Raw genomic sequence first — 19,090 nt, forward strand, 5'->3', positions numbered from 1 at the left:
GTTTTGCCATGTTGGCCAGGCTGGTCTCAAACGAACACCTGACCTTGTGATCTGCCTGCCTCAGCCTTCCAAAGTGCTGGGCTTACAGGCGTGAGCCACTACACCCAGCCTGACCTTTTCTATGTAGTGAAGTTTCATCAGAGAGATGAATGTTCTAGCCTATCAATAATTAACCAGGTACTTAATTTGTCCTAACATTTCCAATAACGTAATTTATATCCAGTATGGGTTTTGAAAGTTTGGAATTAATTTTCTTCTATCAAGTAAACAGTGTGATAGCCTCTGTCATTATAGTACCTACCCGCTTAACTGTTTTTAGAGTACTTCTACGAATTTTTTGAATACATGGAAACTATTGTTTCCTTCTCATATATATATATACACATACATATATATACACATACATACATATATATACACACACATATATGTATGTGTATTAAATGAATTTTCGTAACAATGGACTCACCAATATTTAAATGCAAATAAAAAACTAAGGCCACAGAAGCTCTAACAAGACCATGGTGTATTTCCACCTTACGTTATCTCTTTTCACTCATTTTTTCAAACAGTTGTTAAAAATTGACTAAATATTTAAAACCTTACCTTTTAGCTGCATAAATGTAGCAAAACCCAAACGGGGTTTTATGTCGTTTAACTGAGGTAAAATTTGGGAACCAGTTGTTTTGTATATCCCATAGCAAATATCTGAGATAATAATGTGGCATAGAATGATACTTGGTATCTCACTCATGTTTTCAATTGTTGTGTGTATATAATTGTATATGTGTGTATATATATAACTATTGTTTCCTTCTCATATATATATATACATACGCACACATATATACACATACACATATATACATACATATATATGTATATATATAACTATTGTTTCCTTCTCATATATATATACACACACATACATATACATATACATATACATATATATACATACGTATATGTATATATAACTATTGTTTCCTTCTCATATACACATACATATATACATACATACTATATATATACATGTATATATACATGTGTGTATGTGTGTATACATGTATATGTACATGTATGTATATACAAATGTATATGTATGTATACTTACATATGTATATATAATACATGTCATGTATTATATATGCACATGTATGTATATGTATTATACATGTATTATATGTATAATACATATATACACATATATACATGTATGTATCTATATAACATTTCCTTTTCATATATACATACACACATATACATACATATATATAACTATTGTTTCCTTCTCATATACATACACATATACATATATACACACATACAAATATATGTATACATATATTTCACTCATGTATATATGTATATATGTATTTCACTGTTTTCAATTGTGTGTATATGATTGTATATGTCTGTATGTATCTAACTATTGTTTCCTTCTCATATATATATCTACACATACACACATATATATACATACACACATATACATACATATATATGTATGTATATAACTGTTTCCTTCTCATATATATACACATATATACACACATACATATATATACATGTACATATACATGTGTGTATGTATATGTGTGTATATACGTATATATACATATATACATGTATATACATATACATACGTATATATACATATATACATGTATATACATATACATACGTATATATACATATATACATGTATACGTATACACATGTATATACATATACACATACATATACATATATACACACACGTGTATATATACACATATACACATACATATATGTATATATAACATTTCCTTTTCATATAGATACACACATATACATACATATATATATGTATATATATAATTTGTTTCCTTCTCATACATATACACATACATACATATATATACATACATACGTATGTACACCCATACATATGTATGTATACATACGTATGTATATATAATATATATACATTTATATGTATTGTGTATATATAATACACGTATGTATATGTAATACATATACATACATGTATATATGTACATATAATACATATACACATATATACACATACATATGTATATATAATACATGTATAATATATAATACATATGTATATATAATATATATGTATAGGTATATATAATACATATGTATATATATGTATTATACATGTTTAATACATATACATATATACACACATATACATATATAATATATAATACATGTATGTATTATATATACACATGTATTATATATGTATTATACATGTATTATATATACATACGCATATACATATATACACATATATACATATGTATGTTTACACATATATACGTATGTATATACATACATGTGTATATACATGTATACACACATACACATGTATATATACATGTATGTATGTGTGTGTATATATGTATGTGTATATATATGAGAAGGAAACAATAGTTATATATATACATATATATGTATGTATATGTATGTATGTGTATGTATATGTGTGTATGTTGATATATATATGAGAAGGAAACAATAGTTATATATATACACACATATACAGTCATATACACACAACAATTGAAAACATGAGTGAGATACCAAGTATCATTCTATGCCACATTATTATCTCAGATATTTGCTATGGGATATACAAAACAACTGGTTCCCAAATTTTACCTCGGTTAAACAACATAAAACCCCGTTTGGGTTTTGTTACATTTATGCAGCTAAAAGGTAAGGTTTTAAATATTTAGTCAATTTTTAACAACTGTTTGGAAAAATGAGTGAAAAGAGATAACGTAAGGTGGAATACACCATGGTCTTGTTAGAGCTTCTGTGGCCTTAGTTTTTAATTTTTTATTTGCATTTAAATATTGGTGAGTCCAATGTTACCAAAAATTCATTTAATACACATATATATATGTGTGTATATATATATGTATGTGTGTGTATATATATGTATGTGTATGTGTATGTGTATGTATATATATATGAGAAGGAAACAATAGTTTTCATGTTACCAAAATTCATTTAAAACAATGAAAGTGTATCATGGACGTGTTATTTGGGAAGAAAAGGTAAATCCTCTAACTTCCTTCTACTCTAATCTTCCTTCTATCTACCATATACTGAGAATATTTCAGACTCTAGAATAATCTGTCATTTCCTGCATAGGCCCTGGTGGCTGTTTGGATTTCGATAAATTGTTCTACAGACAAATATAATTAAGAGTGACAGTAAGTCAACTTCATTGAAATTATAAAAGTAGTATTAGCCAATAAGAGTGGTTTTTCTGAATTTAGGCAAACTGAAAATTATACACTCACAGATAATGAAGAATTGATTGCTCAAAATTATTTTATTTCAATATAGAGAATATGCATCATGAAACCAATATGCATTTTCTCTTGATGGCTAAGCCTTTCCTATAGGAATAAAAAAACAAAAAGAAAATTGAGCTGTCTAAGCTGGTTTAAAGTATTTACTGAGTTACTATAGGTTTGATCTTCTGCAAAAGAGAAAACAAAAGTATTTGAATAGAAAGTGCATGTGAATAGCCTACAATCAAATATTTTTGTAATTCTCAAATGTTACATAGATAAAAGTAAATGACACTTTTGGCAGAATCATTAATGAGAGAGGTGCAGATGTTGTTGATTAATTATAAAAACTTTGTGGCCTGTTCTTTGGGCATCTGATTTAAGTAAATGTGAAGTCACCATTATTTATAAATGAATATGGATAAATTATTTTAGTAACAGAAGTAATTCTACAACTGTATACAGTGAAGAGTTATGCAATTTGAAAGGAGATGTGTAAGATCAGCAAGTTCTTTAAGAGTTAAGCTATTATCTCTTAATTTTCTGTAATTATAATAATTCACAAGTATGTAATTACTTTCACCTAGATAATATCAAAATGGAAAATACTTTTGATTCTACACTCAAAACTTACTTTTCTAATATACTTATCATCTTTTTCTAATATTCTTATCATCATAGATTTGTATCATTACAGATTCAAAATTGTTTTAAATTAATTTAAATTAAGGGTTAGAGTGGTTGTAGCAGTGAGGATTTGAGACATTGGAAGTGGCAGAGAAGTTTTTCCTGGTACACATACATACACAAATACGATAAAGTATATAGGGGCACAGATTCTAAATGAATAACTTAAGTAGGCATCTGTGTAACCATCACCCAGATAAAATAAATGGCATTTCCAGGACTTCTTGAGGGTTTTTTATGGCCATAGTAGATCTATCAATTTGAAAAATAAAATGTGTAATAAGTCTATGTAACAATGACGCATACATAATACTAACCTTCCAATGGCTTGGGTAGAAAATGAGCTGCTGGTTTGGTTTTCTTTACTCTGTTTCCTTTCATAGCTTGCCCTTCTTTATTTAATCCCAAAAACCAGGCTCTACCAGATTCCTGTTGTCTGTACAGCATGGATGAGTAGATTACATAATAATTTTCAAAAACAGATTCTTTAAACTTGCATTCAGGGGTAAAAAGTTCCTGTGGAGAGAAAAGAAAACAAAAGTTAGAGGAAGGAACTTGATCTTCACTATCCATTCAATTCATTCTCTAGGAACTTTTCCAGCATGGTGAAAGAGTCCATTGGCATGGATGATTGGATATACCCCTTCCTGCAAACAATAATCGTCTATACATTTTTTAAAAATATACAACAAATTGAGAATAATCTGCTACTATTGAGACTATATAGAGGCAAAAGTTTATCATAAGAAAACCGAAGACATGAGCAAACTAAAGATTTCACTTAAACAGAAGACCATTCAACCAGAGTATAATCAGAAAGGAAACATTAAAGTAGCATCAGATAGTCACAATAAAGTCAACAAAATATATGTTGCAAATATTTTATAATCCATTTTACATGTTTCCATAGGAACTGAGATATGCTACTCTAACAGTTGCCAGTGGCTGTTCGGATCACTCAAATCATAGGGTGATACATCTTACTTAGGAAAAACTGAAACCTCAAACTACAACCATGACAATCAGCTGGCTCACACGCCAGCCACTAGAGGTATTGTTGCGTAACCAGCTGAGGCCAGGTGTCATGTTAGCTGGTCATAGTGACAGGAGTTGAAAATAATTCATGGAGCCCCAAATCTATTTTCAAGGTTTGGAGCCCCACTGGAACTCTTGAAGATAAACATCAAAAGCTGCTCCAACTGAAAAACCACCCAGCATTTTTGGAAATTATATATAGTGTGTTAAAAACCATTATGCTTAATGTCATGGTCTATATTAATTGATAAGCAGCACGAAGATTAATGGCAGAATTATTCATAGATGATTTTTATATACTTCTTACTTTGGGATGAATAATAATGAATATAATGCCATGCCAAATTAATAAAAATTGGCAAGTGTATAACCTACATATGAATTTTGATAGCTCTTTACTGCATTTTTAAATTCAACCTGTCTGGTTATAGACCATGAAAGACACTTAGCTAGTTTTAAATAGGTTCAACACTGTGCTATTCTATATGTATATAAAATATAGATGGAAAATAGAGCCTTATTGTCCTTTTTAACAATATCACTGTAAAAAATATCTTTTTAACAATATCACTGTACTAAAAACTACAAAGTTTTCATTTTTAACAGATTTTATTATTGCAGAAAATAAGTAACTTTTGTTTCTCTTCTAAGAAAATACTCCTTAGGGGATAAAAAATAAAAACATTAAAGACTTGACTTCATGCTAACTTGACTTCATGTGACCTAATTGCATGTAGAAGTTGCCTTTCAATATTTCCCATCAAAGTGTGAACAATCAAATGCTCTTATGCCAGAGTCAATTTGTTCAGTGAGCTACATAATTTTAACTAATTCACTGAGAGCTAATAGTTTTCCATGGGGAAGAGGCTTTGTTAGTGGCAGATGCTTTTCAAGACAAAGATGACAGTTACAATGATCAATTTGATGAAATCGCAATAGCCAAATAACAGGTTTAGCCCCCTCCTGGAGCAACTTATATAGATCTTTATTTCTTCTTGGTGATGTTACCTCCTATTAGAATAAGATCTCATCCAAAAAAATGGTCTGGCTTTCCACTGAGTTCTGCATCTCCGAATATCTTCCTATTAGTTTTCTCACTAATAAATGAATCTCACTGAGTCAACGTCCAGACCATGCGCCAGAAAAATAAGACTGAGAAAACAGTACATGTTCACACATTCATGTTGATTAAAACAAAATGGAATGCTAGGAATCTAGCTTTTCTCCAAGAAACTAACAAATATATCGGTTAAAACTCTACTTTCTAAAACAAAAGGATAAGACTTTGGCATTTCACTTGTCGTTTTACTGAGATAGGCCAGGGTATCTAAGCATATTGTTTACTAGTTAAAAACGTATGTCAAAATCGGCTATGAGTGATGTGGTAAGAGCTGAACTAGTGGGTCACTTAGTGGAAGTCAGAGGAACCTGCCACCACCTTCTGGTCTTCAGGTGTCTCTGCGCCCAGGACCTGGCTCACTGCTGCTCATCATTTTGCTACAGACACCAGGGCCTCCAGCTACAGAAATGTAGGTCCACTGGATACTGTAACTCTCATTGTCTTCTGATCATCACTGCTATCATGTTCAAAACATAGTGAATGGTGCTTGCAACACCATCAGCAGCTTAGGGATGTGTTATTTCCATTCTGAATTCACTATGTTGAATATGAAAGAGAAGAAGATGCTTGATGTAAAGGATGTAATTTATTCTTGGCGGATACCTTAAGGACTTGGGACACTACATCTTTTCAGATGAAATGTTTGCATCGTAGGACCCTAAGGAAGTCAATTCCACAGCACCGTTCTGTGAGTTGTGCCTGTGACTTCGCAGAGAGGTGATTCTTTCTGTTTTCCATAACTGAGAACTATTGCCTTCAATTGCTTGTGAAAGTGGAGACTGGTACATTTTCAGCTTTCTTATTTCTGGCTAAATGATGTGCACACACATGCACATTAATTCAAAGATGTTATTGTCTAAAATATATTTTCTCAAGACTTTTTGAGAACTTAATCTCTTCCTACAAAATTGAAGTCTCAAATAACCCCAGCATTTCCTGTTGAACTGATAGAACTAATGGAAGTTGAGGTTAGTTGTTATTTGGTGTCATAAGTGATATACTTTCAACATGTAATAGAAAGTAATGGAGCAGATAAACATCACCTGTGGAGGAGATCTTAGGATTCAACCCTGATCCCACTCCTTACTAGCTATGTATTACTGGGAAAATTACTTAATCCCTCTGGGCTTCAGTTTCCTCATCTCTAAAATGAGGACAAAAATCATTAGGCAGTAAGGTAGCTGAGATGATTGAGTGAATAAATACATATTACATATTTAGAAGATAACTTGGCATACAGTCAGCACTCAATAATTATTCTTTAAAAGTTTCCCTATTATTTATAGTCATAAATACATCCTGATAAGTTATTTCAATGTTGTGAAAATCTCACCAAATCAAAAGCTAGCTACATAATTAGTCAATGAATACAGTTTTACACAAAATACTGGGTACAGCACGAAACACAAGATAAATAAGAGTAGTTGTTCATTTCATTTTAAAATGACAGAACAATGTAATATTATTTGTTTTGAGTGACTTACCTATAAAATACTGGAGTGACTATAGGGGGAGTCAATGGTATTGTGAAAGACAAGAGGTAGGAAATACCCTGGTACATTTGGAGAACTAGAAGTAATTCATTACTGAGATACCAGCTTTGTGGGACCGAAGTAGAGAATGTTCTGGATGGGAACATAGGTTTGAGAAATGTAATGAAGGGTCTTGGACACTCTAATAAACAAATTAGATCTCTTATAAATGAGACAAAGACATACTGAATCTCTGAATATGCAAGGGAATAATAATGTGGCCTGATTCGTATTTTATAAATACAAATCTGATTGTCACTGTGGAGGATGGTTTTGAAAGGTTAAGAACATGTCTATACTGAGGTTTTCAAGCCTAATCTCTCACAAAATGAACCCAAAAGTTGTTTGTAGAACATGAGTATGTGTGTGTTCACTTTAATAGTTAGCATTAATATTACAGAGAGCAAGAACACACAAAATAAGGGGAGAAATACTACCAGGATTATGACACACTGAGTTCTGAAAACTTTCTGGTAGCCAGGACAAAAAGAGAAAGCCTGTATAACAGTTATTCAGGAAAAAAAATATTTTCCTTTTTGAAAATGAAAAGTTTCTTAGCATGGACTTCCTTATAAGTGACCTAAAAAAGTGACATTAACTAATATAAACAAAAATGCTCTTGAGAGTAATTGGACAGTCACACTTTGTGCAGTATGCTTTAGGAAGACAGATTGCATCGAAAACGTCCAATAGGTAGAACTACTTCAAGTCCAATAGGTGGAAATAATTGTAATTGATGAGATCTCCAGGGATGATGTGCACAGCACGGGCCACAAACTCAAATGCCTCTAATGACCAGGTAGATACAAGAGTGAAGCAAGCTGGCATGATCATGGCAGCATAATGAGGATAAATGGCCTCTGACACAGGCTCCATGGTGGGGAGATGCAGACAGTGGTAGAAACAATTTTTTTTTTTTAAAAAAAGCAGCTGTTCCTCACATGGTTCTCCTGTGAAAATAAAAACCTTGGATCTTTAGAAGATCTGATTTTCGAAGGAAGTAAGAAATCTAAGTTTCTACTTAAAATCTCCTTTAAACATTGGCAACTATTTCTTAGTTTTTGTTTTTCAACATTGAGTGGGTCCAGGGGCCACGAGGAAGTCTGTGAGCCTTCAGTATGAGACCTCTAATGTAGAGCAGCAAGAAAAGAACCAAAGAAAGAGGAGTCCTACTTTGCTTATCAAAGCAGTCCTACTCTAATTGATAGTTTCTATACAGTTGGCTAATATGATGATTGTGCCAGTGAAACACTCTAAAACTGGCAGTGATAATATGAAAATGCTTATTTAAATGTAGGCTTAAATATAAAAACTCTTTGAATCTGCCAAAAGGAGATCGATGAGGAGTTTGACGTATCTTTTTCTCATCTTGCCTCCTGCCTATGTTTAGAATCATCACCATCACAACAACAAAATCAACAACAGATGAGTTCCAGCAGAAGCTTGAATATTAATTTGCATCACTGCCGAACTAAATCATCAAGTCATAGGAGAGAAAAATGCAATAATTAAACAGAAATGTTATATCTTTTTTATGTTGTGGTTGTTTTTGAAATGAAAGCACCATCTGTGGTGTACTTATTATCTTAACAGTAGCAGCAGAATTCCTCTTCTGAGGGAAATGCCTTTGTTGAGGCAAATACCCTGATGGGCCATTTGCATGTACAAAGAGAGAGTTCTGGTTTCAGGATGAAAGGAGCTCTCCTTCCATAACTCATGAGGAATGAATAACTCAGACAATTTGGCAAAACCATAACCTCAGAATGGAAAGTGACTTTGAGAATCTAACCCAGTGGTCTGGCAAACTGGCCAGATTTCTTTGGAAATCAGACACTTTCATTTGTTTACATATTGTCTGTGTCTGCATTTACACTACAAATTTCAGAGCTGAGTGGTCAAGAAGATCTTATAGCTCACAAAACCTAAAATGTTTACTACATGGTCCTTTGCCAAAAGTTTGCCAATCCTGATCTAAGGTAAAATTTGAGGCCTTTCCAACCTTGGTAATTGAGGGAAGAGTTATTAACCCAATATCAAATTCCTGAGGCGCTAAGTATTCCTGAGTTAAACTTGGATCGTACCTATTTTCACATATACAAACATACACAACTTGAAGAAGCTTCACCAGCATTTCATCCTTGGAAAAGCCTTTATGTTCTGTTATGAGCCCGGGCTTCCATTAGGAATTAGCCCACCAATTCCACTTAATTACTGTGTCACCTTCGTGTTATCTAAGACTAAATGAAAATTATGTTTTTGTGAATGTCTTCAAGTTTGCCCACCGACATCATTTAAGGGAAAACTATAAAATGTGCATTCTGAACACATTTACAATATTTTTTTAGAGTACTAGACAATTCCAAAATAAATTAAAAAGACAAAACAGAGAAATGATATTAGACATACAGTAACAAACAGTATATGATAAACACATGATAAATAATAGCTACTAATATTTTGCTAATCTCTATATTCCAGAGTCATCCAAAAATTCAGTCCCCTCTCATTAACAGCTCAATAGCGATCCTTATCCTGGACTCTTTAGAAAAATTGTAAATTAAAGGATTTTTTGGCAGTAAAGTTAAAGACAACTTTAAGCCTCAGAGGTGGCTTAAATTTAAAAAAGGAGGAGGTCTCAAAGTCCAAGTACTTTGAGTATAACATTAAATAACAAAGGTTTCTTATAAATGTCAAATAAGAGAGGTGAAAAATAATTTGTGAACTATAGATTAAGTTGTAATCTGTAGTTATATCTACAACTATAAATTGAGTTTGAAAGTGCAACTCAAATGTTGATTGTTATGAACAAGGCTGTTATTTAATTATTCTTAATAGATTTCAACTTAATTGGACATACCTTTGGATGGGAATTCTAATGTTCAGATCCACTTAATCTGAATTCTCAATTTTTTTTTCCCTTTTCTATTTTTTTGAGGATTTTGTCTCTAGTTTATCCTAAGGTCAGCAAAGATTTATCCTAATCTCTTTCATCTTTTACAGTTTTAAAATCAATTGTATTCTTTAATGCTACTGTTCTGACACTACCCATTTCTTTAAAAAAAAAAAAATGCAGAGCACTCTTAAGATTACTTATAAAAAAAAAAGAATACTGCGATCTTTTAGAAAGATTTGCACTCCTGAAGTTGAAACAAAATATTTGTAGTTAACACTCAAAAGCAAAAAATTAAGTTGACTAACGTACTTTATTCATATAAAATTGTATATAATCAAATATTTATAATATTGGGCTGTAACTAATGGCCACAGAAGAAAAAAAATTAGTAAGTTGGTTGTGTGTGTAATAATTATTATGCATGAGTTTAAGAGACAACTTTTATCCTGATTACAGGACCCAGGGAATTTAAGTATATTTCTGCCAACAAAGCAGTCTCAACAGCAACTTATATTTATAGGGCCAAATGCTGTTACTTCAGTAGTTTCCAGGGAAACAAAATTGTAAATTAAAGGTTTTTTTTGCCAGTAAAAATATTTCTCAACATTTAGAGATTAATGCATCATTAGATACAATCAATTATATATTAAATATGTTACTTTGATTCATTATATATTACATTTTATAACATTTATTTTAATAATGAAATATCAAATGATTCATATTTCACTTATTCAATATAAATTTGTATCATATATTTTAAAATATGTATTATATATACATGTACATAATTTTTAAATATACATAAGGAGCTGTCTCTGTGTGTGTGTATGTATGTGCACATGTGTGTGCACGTGCACGTATACTTAAAATGTGGTATTCGGGGACCAGTAGCAACTTCATCACCTGGAAGCTTGTTAGAAATGCAGAATTCCAGGCCCACATCGGACCCACAGAATCAAAATCTGCATTTTTAACAAGGTCTCAGGTGACCGTATGCACTTTAAAGACTGGGATGCATTGGCATATATTCTCATTACTACATAGTATAAATCAATTAATGATCACAACATCTTAAGAAACACCAATGAAATTGACATTACTCATAAGTTTGCTACCATTTCTTAACATTAGTACAAAATTTATAAAAGCAAGAAAATTGAAAGAAAAATCTGCGGTATTTACAGTATGTCTACAAGTAAGACATTTTAAGATTATAAATAAAAATATGTCCCAACTGGTTCTATAATGTAAAATCTTTTTCTCTGAAATCTAGACATGTATAAACTCCTAAAATAATAATCCTTGTAAGTTGAACAGATGGTACCAGTGCTATAAATATTAGCCAAAAATTCACAAAATAAATACGTTCAAGAAAGTATTGAGACAACCATATATCATTTTACACATTAGTCAGTATTAACTGTGATTGCCTCAATTAATAATAATGATGTTAATAACTACAGTTAACATTTAAATTATGCATATTTCTGTACTGAGCACTGCTCTAAACACTACACAGTCAACTAATTCAAACCTCACTATAATCCTATGGGATGACACTATTATTATCCCCATTTTAGAAATGAAAATACCGAGGCACAGAAGGTTTAAGTAACTTGCCCAATTACATTACTTTCATCAAGATAAATATAATTATTTAACAATTCCTACTCCTTTATCATATTGTTAAACTGAAAGAATTTACTTTGTAAGATAGGTGATCAATTGCAAAAATGGTCCTAATTCTTCATCCTCCTCCTCCCAACCAACGACCTTTGCCATGTAATTTGCAGCATCCTTTCACTAAGAACAAAGATAAAGCACCATGGCACGTGTTTACCTATATAACACACCTGCACGTTCTGCATATGTATCCCATAACTTAAAGTATAATAATATAATAAAGAAAGTAGAGGCTTCACTAGTGCTTGTGCAGCTGGGTTTGCCCTCTCTCTGGGCCTCCTCACTGTCCTGAGAACCTGCCTGGGCTACCCTGGCTGGAGGAGAGAGATGGGAGCAGAGCCAGGTAGATTCAGTGAAAAATAACCTATTCACAGAGGTGATCAAGTCCTGCCGAGGTCTACAGAGCTACCTAGCCAAGCCCCACTTAGTCTTAGTTTCACAAGTAATATACATACACTTATTGTTTTATACCAGGTTTTGTGGTGGTTCATTCTACAGTATCATTAAGGCAATTGATAACTGATACAGATAATTACCAGTTTCACTGAATCACCCTTTCAACTAAACACAGAAAATATGCATTTTATACTGCTGATTTTTATCTACCTCTACACCTACAGATTAAAAAATACGTAGATAAAAGCAGCAAGGAATTATATAACCTATCACCCTAGCAGAGGTGACACATGTCTAAGAAGCAACAAATACAATTAAAAGGAGCAAAAAGGTAAAGAAAAAAAAAGCAGATTTCTAAAAATTTTTTTTTTTTTTGAGACAGAGTTTCGCTTATTGCCCAGGCTGGAGTGCAATGGCGCGATCTCGGCTCACCGCAACCTCCAACTCCTGGGTTCAGGCAATTCTCCTGCCTCAGCCTCCTCTAAAAGTTTTTTTAAAGTACCAAAAAATTTATAGGCACTCAAAATGAATCTTTCCTCCTCTTCGTGCAACCTGTATCCACCTTTTCACCCTCACTCATCAATTAAAGAAACAGTGAACAAAATAGAAATTGGGTTGGCTTTTCTGGATTGCCAATTATCCCCCTAAAAAACAAAGCTCAATGTTGTTATGAACTCCCTAGAAAAGGCTAGAATGGGATGAGGGTATCAAAGTGGGTGGTGCTATGAGTGAAAATTGAGCTCTAAGATCAAATGTGTCTTGTCACACATCAGCTTCTCACAGGTACACTTCTCAGATGTGTGTAGGGTAATAGACTAACTGTATAGAATATTGCCTAATAGAAAAATGTAACACTGATATTGCTTTACATGAGTGAAATAAAACTGTACATATGTACAAAATCAAGAGAAAGTGGTGCCATGAGTTTTTTATACATTTCTGGATTATTTGAGTAAATAATGTCACCAGAAAACAAATGTACATAGTAATATGCAAAACGTTTCTTTGTTTGGCAAATACTCAGGCATCAAAGTAGAGATTAGTGATGTCTCAAAAGCATATGGTCAGCTTCGCCTCATCCTCCATTTTAAGGACATTTCAGACTCAGTTAGTGGTTCATACTTTTGTTGTAATACAAATATCATATTAAGCCAAATATATATGTGTGTATATTGTTACGTGTGTATATATATGTGTATATATACATAACCACATCAATGAACATTTGAATATTTTACAAATAGGTTTATCTTATTCAAAAGAAAAATAGTAAAATATACACTCTCCATAGTAGAACTACCTAAAGTATGATCCAGGAATAAGTGCCTGTCTACAAGTTTTATTTCCCCTCTGCAATAAAGCAAGTACGGAAATGTGTGAAAACATTTATAAACTTCTATAGAAATTTAACAGTGTTTTTTAAAATATTTGTTGAATATAACAATAAAATCTCTGGGCTTATATTTTGTTTATTTTTACATTTCCTGTTGGATTTTATTGTATTTTCTGATATCTTTTAAGAAAAGATTGGCAATTAAAAAAAGCTCTCTCCTTCACCACATGTAGTCTGAGGGCCACTGCTCTGTTATACACGGGTTTGGATATGAATATACATCTAATTAAAGGAGAGCTAAGGTGAGAATTAGTGATGATTAATATGTATTTACTTATCGGTATAAGACAACCACTATGCTAAAGGTTATGCGTACATTATCTCTTTGCCTTCCTTTTAACAGAATGTGATGCTGCAGTTGAGTATCTTGATGAGGTCTGTATAGCAAGTGGCACAGCAGGTTCTAGTGCCAGCCTGAGTCTAAGTCTGAGCCTTAAATCACTAATATACCAGTTCTCAAACCAATACAGTTCTAAAAGGAAATCAAAGAGGGAAATGTGGCTTAACAGTAAGGGTAACCACAATTTTTTAAAAGATTATTTAGTTTGTTTAAATAAATTATTTCTAAAAGTTATCAGTCTTAGTGACTATTCTATTTTTTAACCTTATTTCATTATTATAACCTGATGTCTTTTTTTTTTTTTTGAGACGGAGTCTCACTCTGTCTCCCAGGCTGGAGTGCAGTGGCACCATCTCGGCTCACTGCAAACTTCACCTACCAGGTTCAAGTGATTCTCCTGCCTCAGCCTCCTAAGTAGCTGGGATTACAGGTGCATGCCACCACGCCCAGCTAATTTTATATTTTTAGTAGAGGCGGCGTTTCACCATGTTGGTTAGGCTGGTCTTGAACTCCCGATATCGTCTTGATCTGCCCGTCTCGGCCTCTCAAAGTGATGGGATTACGGACATGAACCACTGTGCCTGGCCAAACTAATGTTTTATAAGCATTGGGTTGGGACTAGGATATGACCTGGTGTGGATAGCCTACCTGGTCTAGATTTGTTAGAGATTACATATGCCAAAATAGAGGAAAGATAAAGGGAGGTATAACTTACGAAATTACTTTGTAATTAAGAGACTTCAAGAATCTGGAAATAGACAACAAAAACCTGTATTCTTAGTAATAACGGTTTTAATAGTGGTGATTATCACGGGAGTGGAGGTGAGGGAAGATGCAAGAAAGATACTCCTGAGTGGAATGAATGCTATGGAAAATATTTAGCTCCTTTATAGCCAACTAAAAGTGATATAATCACGGTTTTAATTTACTCCAACAGAATTTTTGTTACCCAAAACAAGAATAGAATTTACTGTGAAAAAATTAGGTATTTTAGTTTATGTAGTTAGAATATATCAATTTTGTGTCTTGCTGTATCCTACTAAAGTCTAGTCTCATTGCTTTATTTTCCTTTATCAATATTTTCTTTCATTTCCTTGTACTTCTCAGCCCATTCTATCTTGAGTAACTGAATACAAAATGACGTATTTTGAAAAAAAAATCAGAAATTTGTGACTTTCCCTCTGCTGGAGTCTATGAATAAAAATCCACTTGTTTTCATCACGTTTTCCCTACACATAACTCTTTGAATTGTATTTTAATAACATTCTTGCAATTACATATGCTTCTCTCTTTACACCTATGTCTACAGGAATATAGAAGATTTTTCTACTTTTTTCTCTTTCAACCTCGTTTTAAATTAGACCTTTATATCCAACACTTAGATTAAGCATATGTGTTGTAAACTTTTCCTAAGAAAAACATACCCAATCAAAAACACTTATTTATGTAAATAGAAGTGAAACAAAAGCATCAAAAGTACCTGTTGAGCCAACCTTTAAAATGAAAACTTTCATAGAAAAATGAAGGAAATATAAGCAGGTTCTACCATTCTCCTAAAATACCATGTTCTTCAAATCATAATAATTTATGATTGAGCTTTATGATTTTCAAAGACAATTCTCATATACTTAATTTGATACAATAATGCCATGAAACATACTTTAAGAAGAAAAACAGTATCATCTCCATGTCATAGATGATGATTTTGTGTCTTAGAGGGCACAATGGATTAAGATACATTTATTTCTACTCCTGAGATATTTCACCTACATCATGCTGCTACTTAGTAAATATTTATTAATAATTACAATGTTGAAAATACAAAACAGATAAAGGAGTTGAATTTTTTCCCCAGGGCACCGAATAAATCATCTTACTAGGATATGAGAAAATTAGGTATCTGATAAGAATCACCAACACTGAACTTGTGGAATACAAAGGAAGCCCACATAGTTCTGAAATGCAATGCTGAGGACTATTTTCTCTTGATTTTGCTTTATTAGCTGGGAACACATCGGCCATGAGTCCCTAGATTCTGGCAACAACTAGTTTGATAATTCCAAAAGTTAACACAAAAGGACAAACACGGAACGCCAAACAGGGAGGCCAGGGAAGCAAGAAAAGAAGAGATACCTTGTGGGGAAAAAGCCACTAAGGAGGGGAGAATGTCAGCCTGTGGGTTAAATCACTCTAAAAATGGATAAAGCTGAAGCCATTCAAGTTCACCATGCTATAGATGGTATACTCTAGAAATCAGCAGTGAATTTTCATATTATATTATGAAATGTTATAGAAATTAATGAATTATATGGTATTTCTTTCCAGTTGTCAGTTGAAAGTGTGAGACTATGAAGTGGGAAGAATCATAATATTTGTAATTGCTGTATACACACACACACACACACACATATATATACACACACACACCAGTTGCAGTATGTGTGTGAGTATACACCAATTGGTGTATATCTATTTATCTGTATATCTATTGTGTGTGTGTGTGTATATATATATACACACATACATATATACATGTTTTCTTAAAGCATGTTTCACAGCATTATTGTATATATACATACATATATACACACATATATACATATATACTATATATATACACACACGTATACATATAGTATACATATATACATGTATATATATACACACACATATATACTAATACTAGTATATATATAATATATATATTACATCATATCACCCCTAGTATATATATATATGTTATATATACTATGATGATATATATAATGTATAATGTAATATATATACTATATATACTAGGGGTGATATGATGTAATATACATACGCAATACATATACTAGTATTAATAGTATATATGTGTGTATATATGTATATACACACCTGTATACATATAGTATACATATATACACACACATATATACTATTATATGTATATACACACATACACTATTAATACTAGTGTATATATACTAATATATATGTTACATTATATCATGCCTATTATATATAGTATATATATATTCTATACTATATATATACTATGTATACTAAGGATGATGTAATGTAATACACACACACACACACACCCCATTGTAATGGTATGTATATATACTATTATAAACACTAAAATTTATCTCCCAGATATTAAATAACAAATCAAAAGTGTGAGTACTGTTAACACATGGAAACAAATTTCCATCTATTCTTTACTTAATGATGTCTAAAATTCATGCATTCATTCATTCAGTACATATTTAGTGAGCTCCTAGTATTTGTCAGTCACTGCTCTTGATCTTGAGAAGTTAGAATAAGCAAAAGTTGACATAGTTTATCACCTTTTAGAGAATACAGTCTAATAAGAGAGACAAATGTTTACACTAATGATTGTATTATTGCATAATTAAGAAAGGTTCTTATTAGAAAAGGAATGACTTCTATGAGAACAGATAGATGAATCTGACCGAGTGAGGGTGGTAAGGAAAAGCACTGAATTCTGAACTGAGATCTGAAACACCAGTATGAGTTAACCAGACTAAGAGCAGGGTGAAGGATATTCCTGGCAGGAGTGATATCATGTACAAAGGGCCTGGGATAGGAGGAGAGACAAGGCATTTGAACAAAAAAGAGAAAACAGCGAAATCAGAATGCAGAATGTGAACAGAGTAGTAGGATTTGGAACTTGGGTATTAGGCATGAGTGAATCCAGTGGTCACAATAAGGGTTTTCATCGTTCTCTAGAAGCAATAGGAAGATCTTAAAAGTTTTAAGCAGGAACATGTCACAGTCAGGTACAAATTTGAAAAGGCTATTCTGGCCAAAATGTGAAGTATGAAAGAGCCAATTTGGATATAAGAATTCTGTCATTAAAAAATCTGGAGACAACAGATGCTGGAGAGGATGTGGAGAAATATGAAAGCTTTGACACTGTCGGTGGGAGTGAAATTAGTTCAACCATTGTGGAAGACAGTGTGGTGATTCCTCAAGGATCTAGAAATAGAAATACCATTTGACCCAGTAATCCCATTACTGGGTATATACCCAAAGGATTATAAATCATTCTATTATAAAGACACATGCACACATAGTTCATTGTGGCACTGTTTATAATACCAAAGACTTGGAACCAACCCAAATGCCCATCAATGATAGACAGGATGAAGAAAATGTGGCACATATACACCATGGAATACTATGCTGCCATAAAAAAGGATTAGTTCATGTCCTTTGGAGGGACATGGATAAAACTGGAAGCCATCATTCTCAGCAAACTGACGCAGATATAGGTGAAAGAGAGGAAGGCAGCAAATCACACTGCCACGTATGCACCTATGCAACAATCTTGCATGTTCTTCACATGTAGCCCAAAACCTAAAATGCAAAAAAAAAAAAAAAAAAAAAAGAACAGAAAACCAAACACCACATGTTCTCACTCATAAGTGAGTGTGGAACAATGAGAACACATGGACACAGGGAGGGGAACATCACACACTGGGGCCTCTTGAGGGTGGGATAGCAGGGGGTAGGGGAATTTGGGATGTATAACATTAGGAGAAATGCCTAATGTAGATGACGGGGGGAAAGATACAGCAAACCACCATGGCCTGTGTATACCTATGTAACAATCCTGCACATTCTGCTCATGTACCCCAGAACTTAAAGTATAATAATAATAAAAGAATTCTGGTTTG

At 32.6% G+C, this 19,090-nt stretch overlaps 2 protein-coding genes across 6 annotated transcripts in view; one reads left to right on the top strand and one right to left on the bottom strand.

Annotated features, from left to right (window-relative positions):
- The window catches only part of ITGBL1 (integrin subunit beta like 1), a 277,370-nt gene extending 268,145 nt beyond the window's left edge, over positions 1–9,225 (top strand). For both annotated transcript variants that reach the window (XR_010340881.1, XR_010340882.1), the window contains one exon: positions 9,085–9,225. The gene's annotated coding sequence lies outside the window, so the exon portion shown is untranslated. The remainder of the gene's footprint in view (positions 1–9,084) is intronic.
- The window catches only part of FGF14 (fibroblast growth factor 14), a 685,979-nt gene that overhangs the window by 4,538 nt on the left and 662,351 nt on the right, over positions 1–19,090 (bottom strand). For all 4 annotated transcript variants that reach the window (XM_012440933.3, XM_021677373.2, XM_064371776.1 and 1 more), the window contains one exon: positions 4,325–4,523. In XM_012440933.3, the coding sequence (XP_012296356.1) occupies positions 4,325–4,523 (199 nt within the window). The remainder of the gene's footprint in view (positions 1–4,324; positions 4,524–19,090) is intronic.

The sequence above is a fragment of the Aotus nancymaae genome, unplaced genomic scaffold (genome assembly GCF_030222135.1).
Source record: "Aotus nancymaae isolate 86718 unplaced genomic scaffold, 86718_ANA_hifiasm-v0.15.2.pri h1tg000161l, whole genome shotgun sequence".
Lineage (NCBI taxonomy): Eukaryota > Metazoa > Chordata > Mammalia > Primates > Aotidae > Aotus > Aotus nancymaae.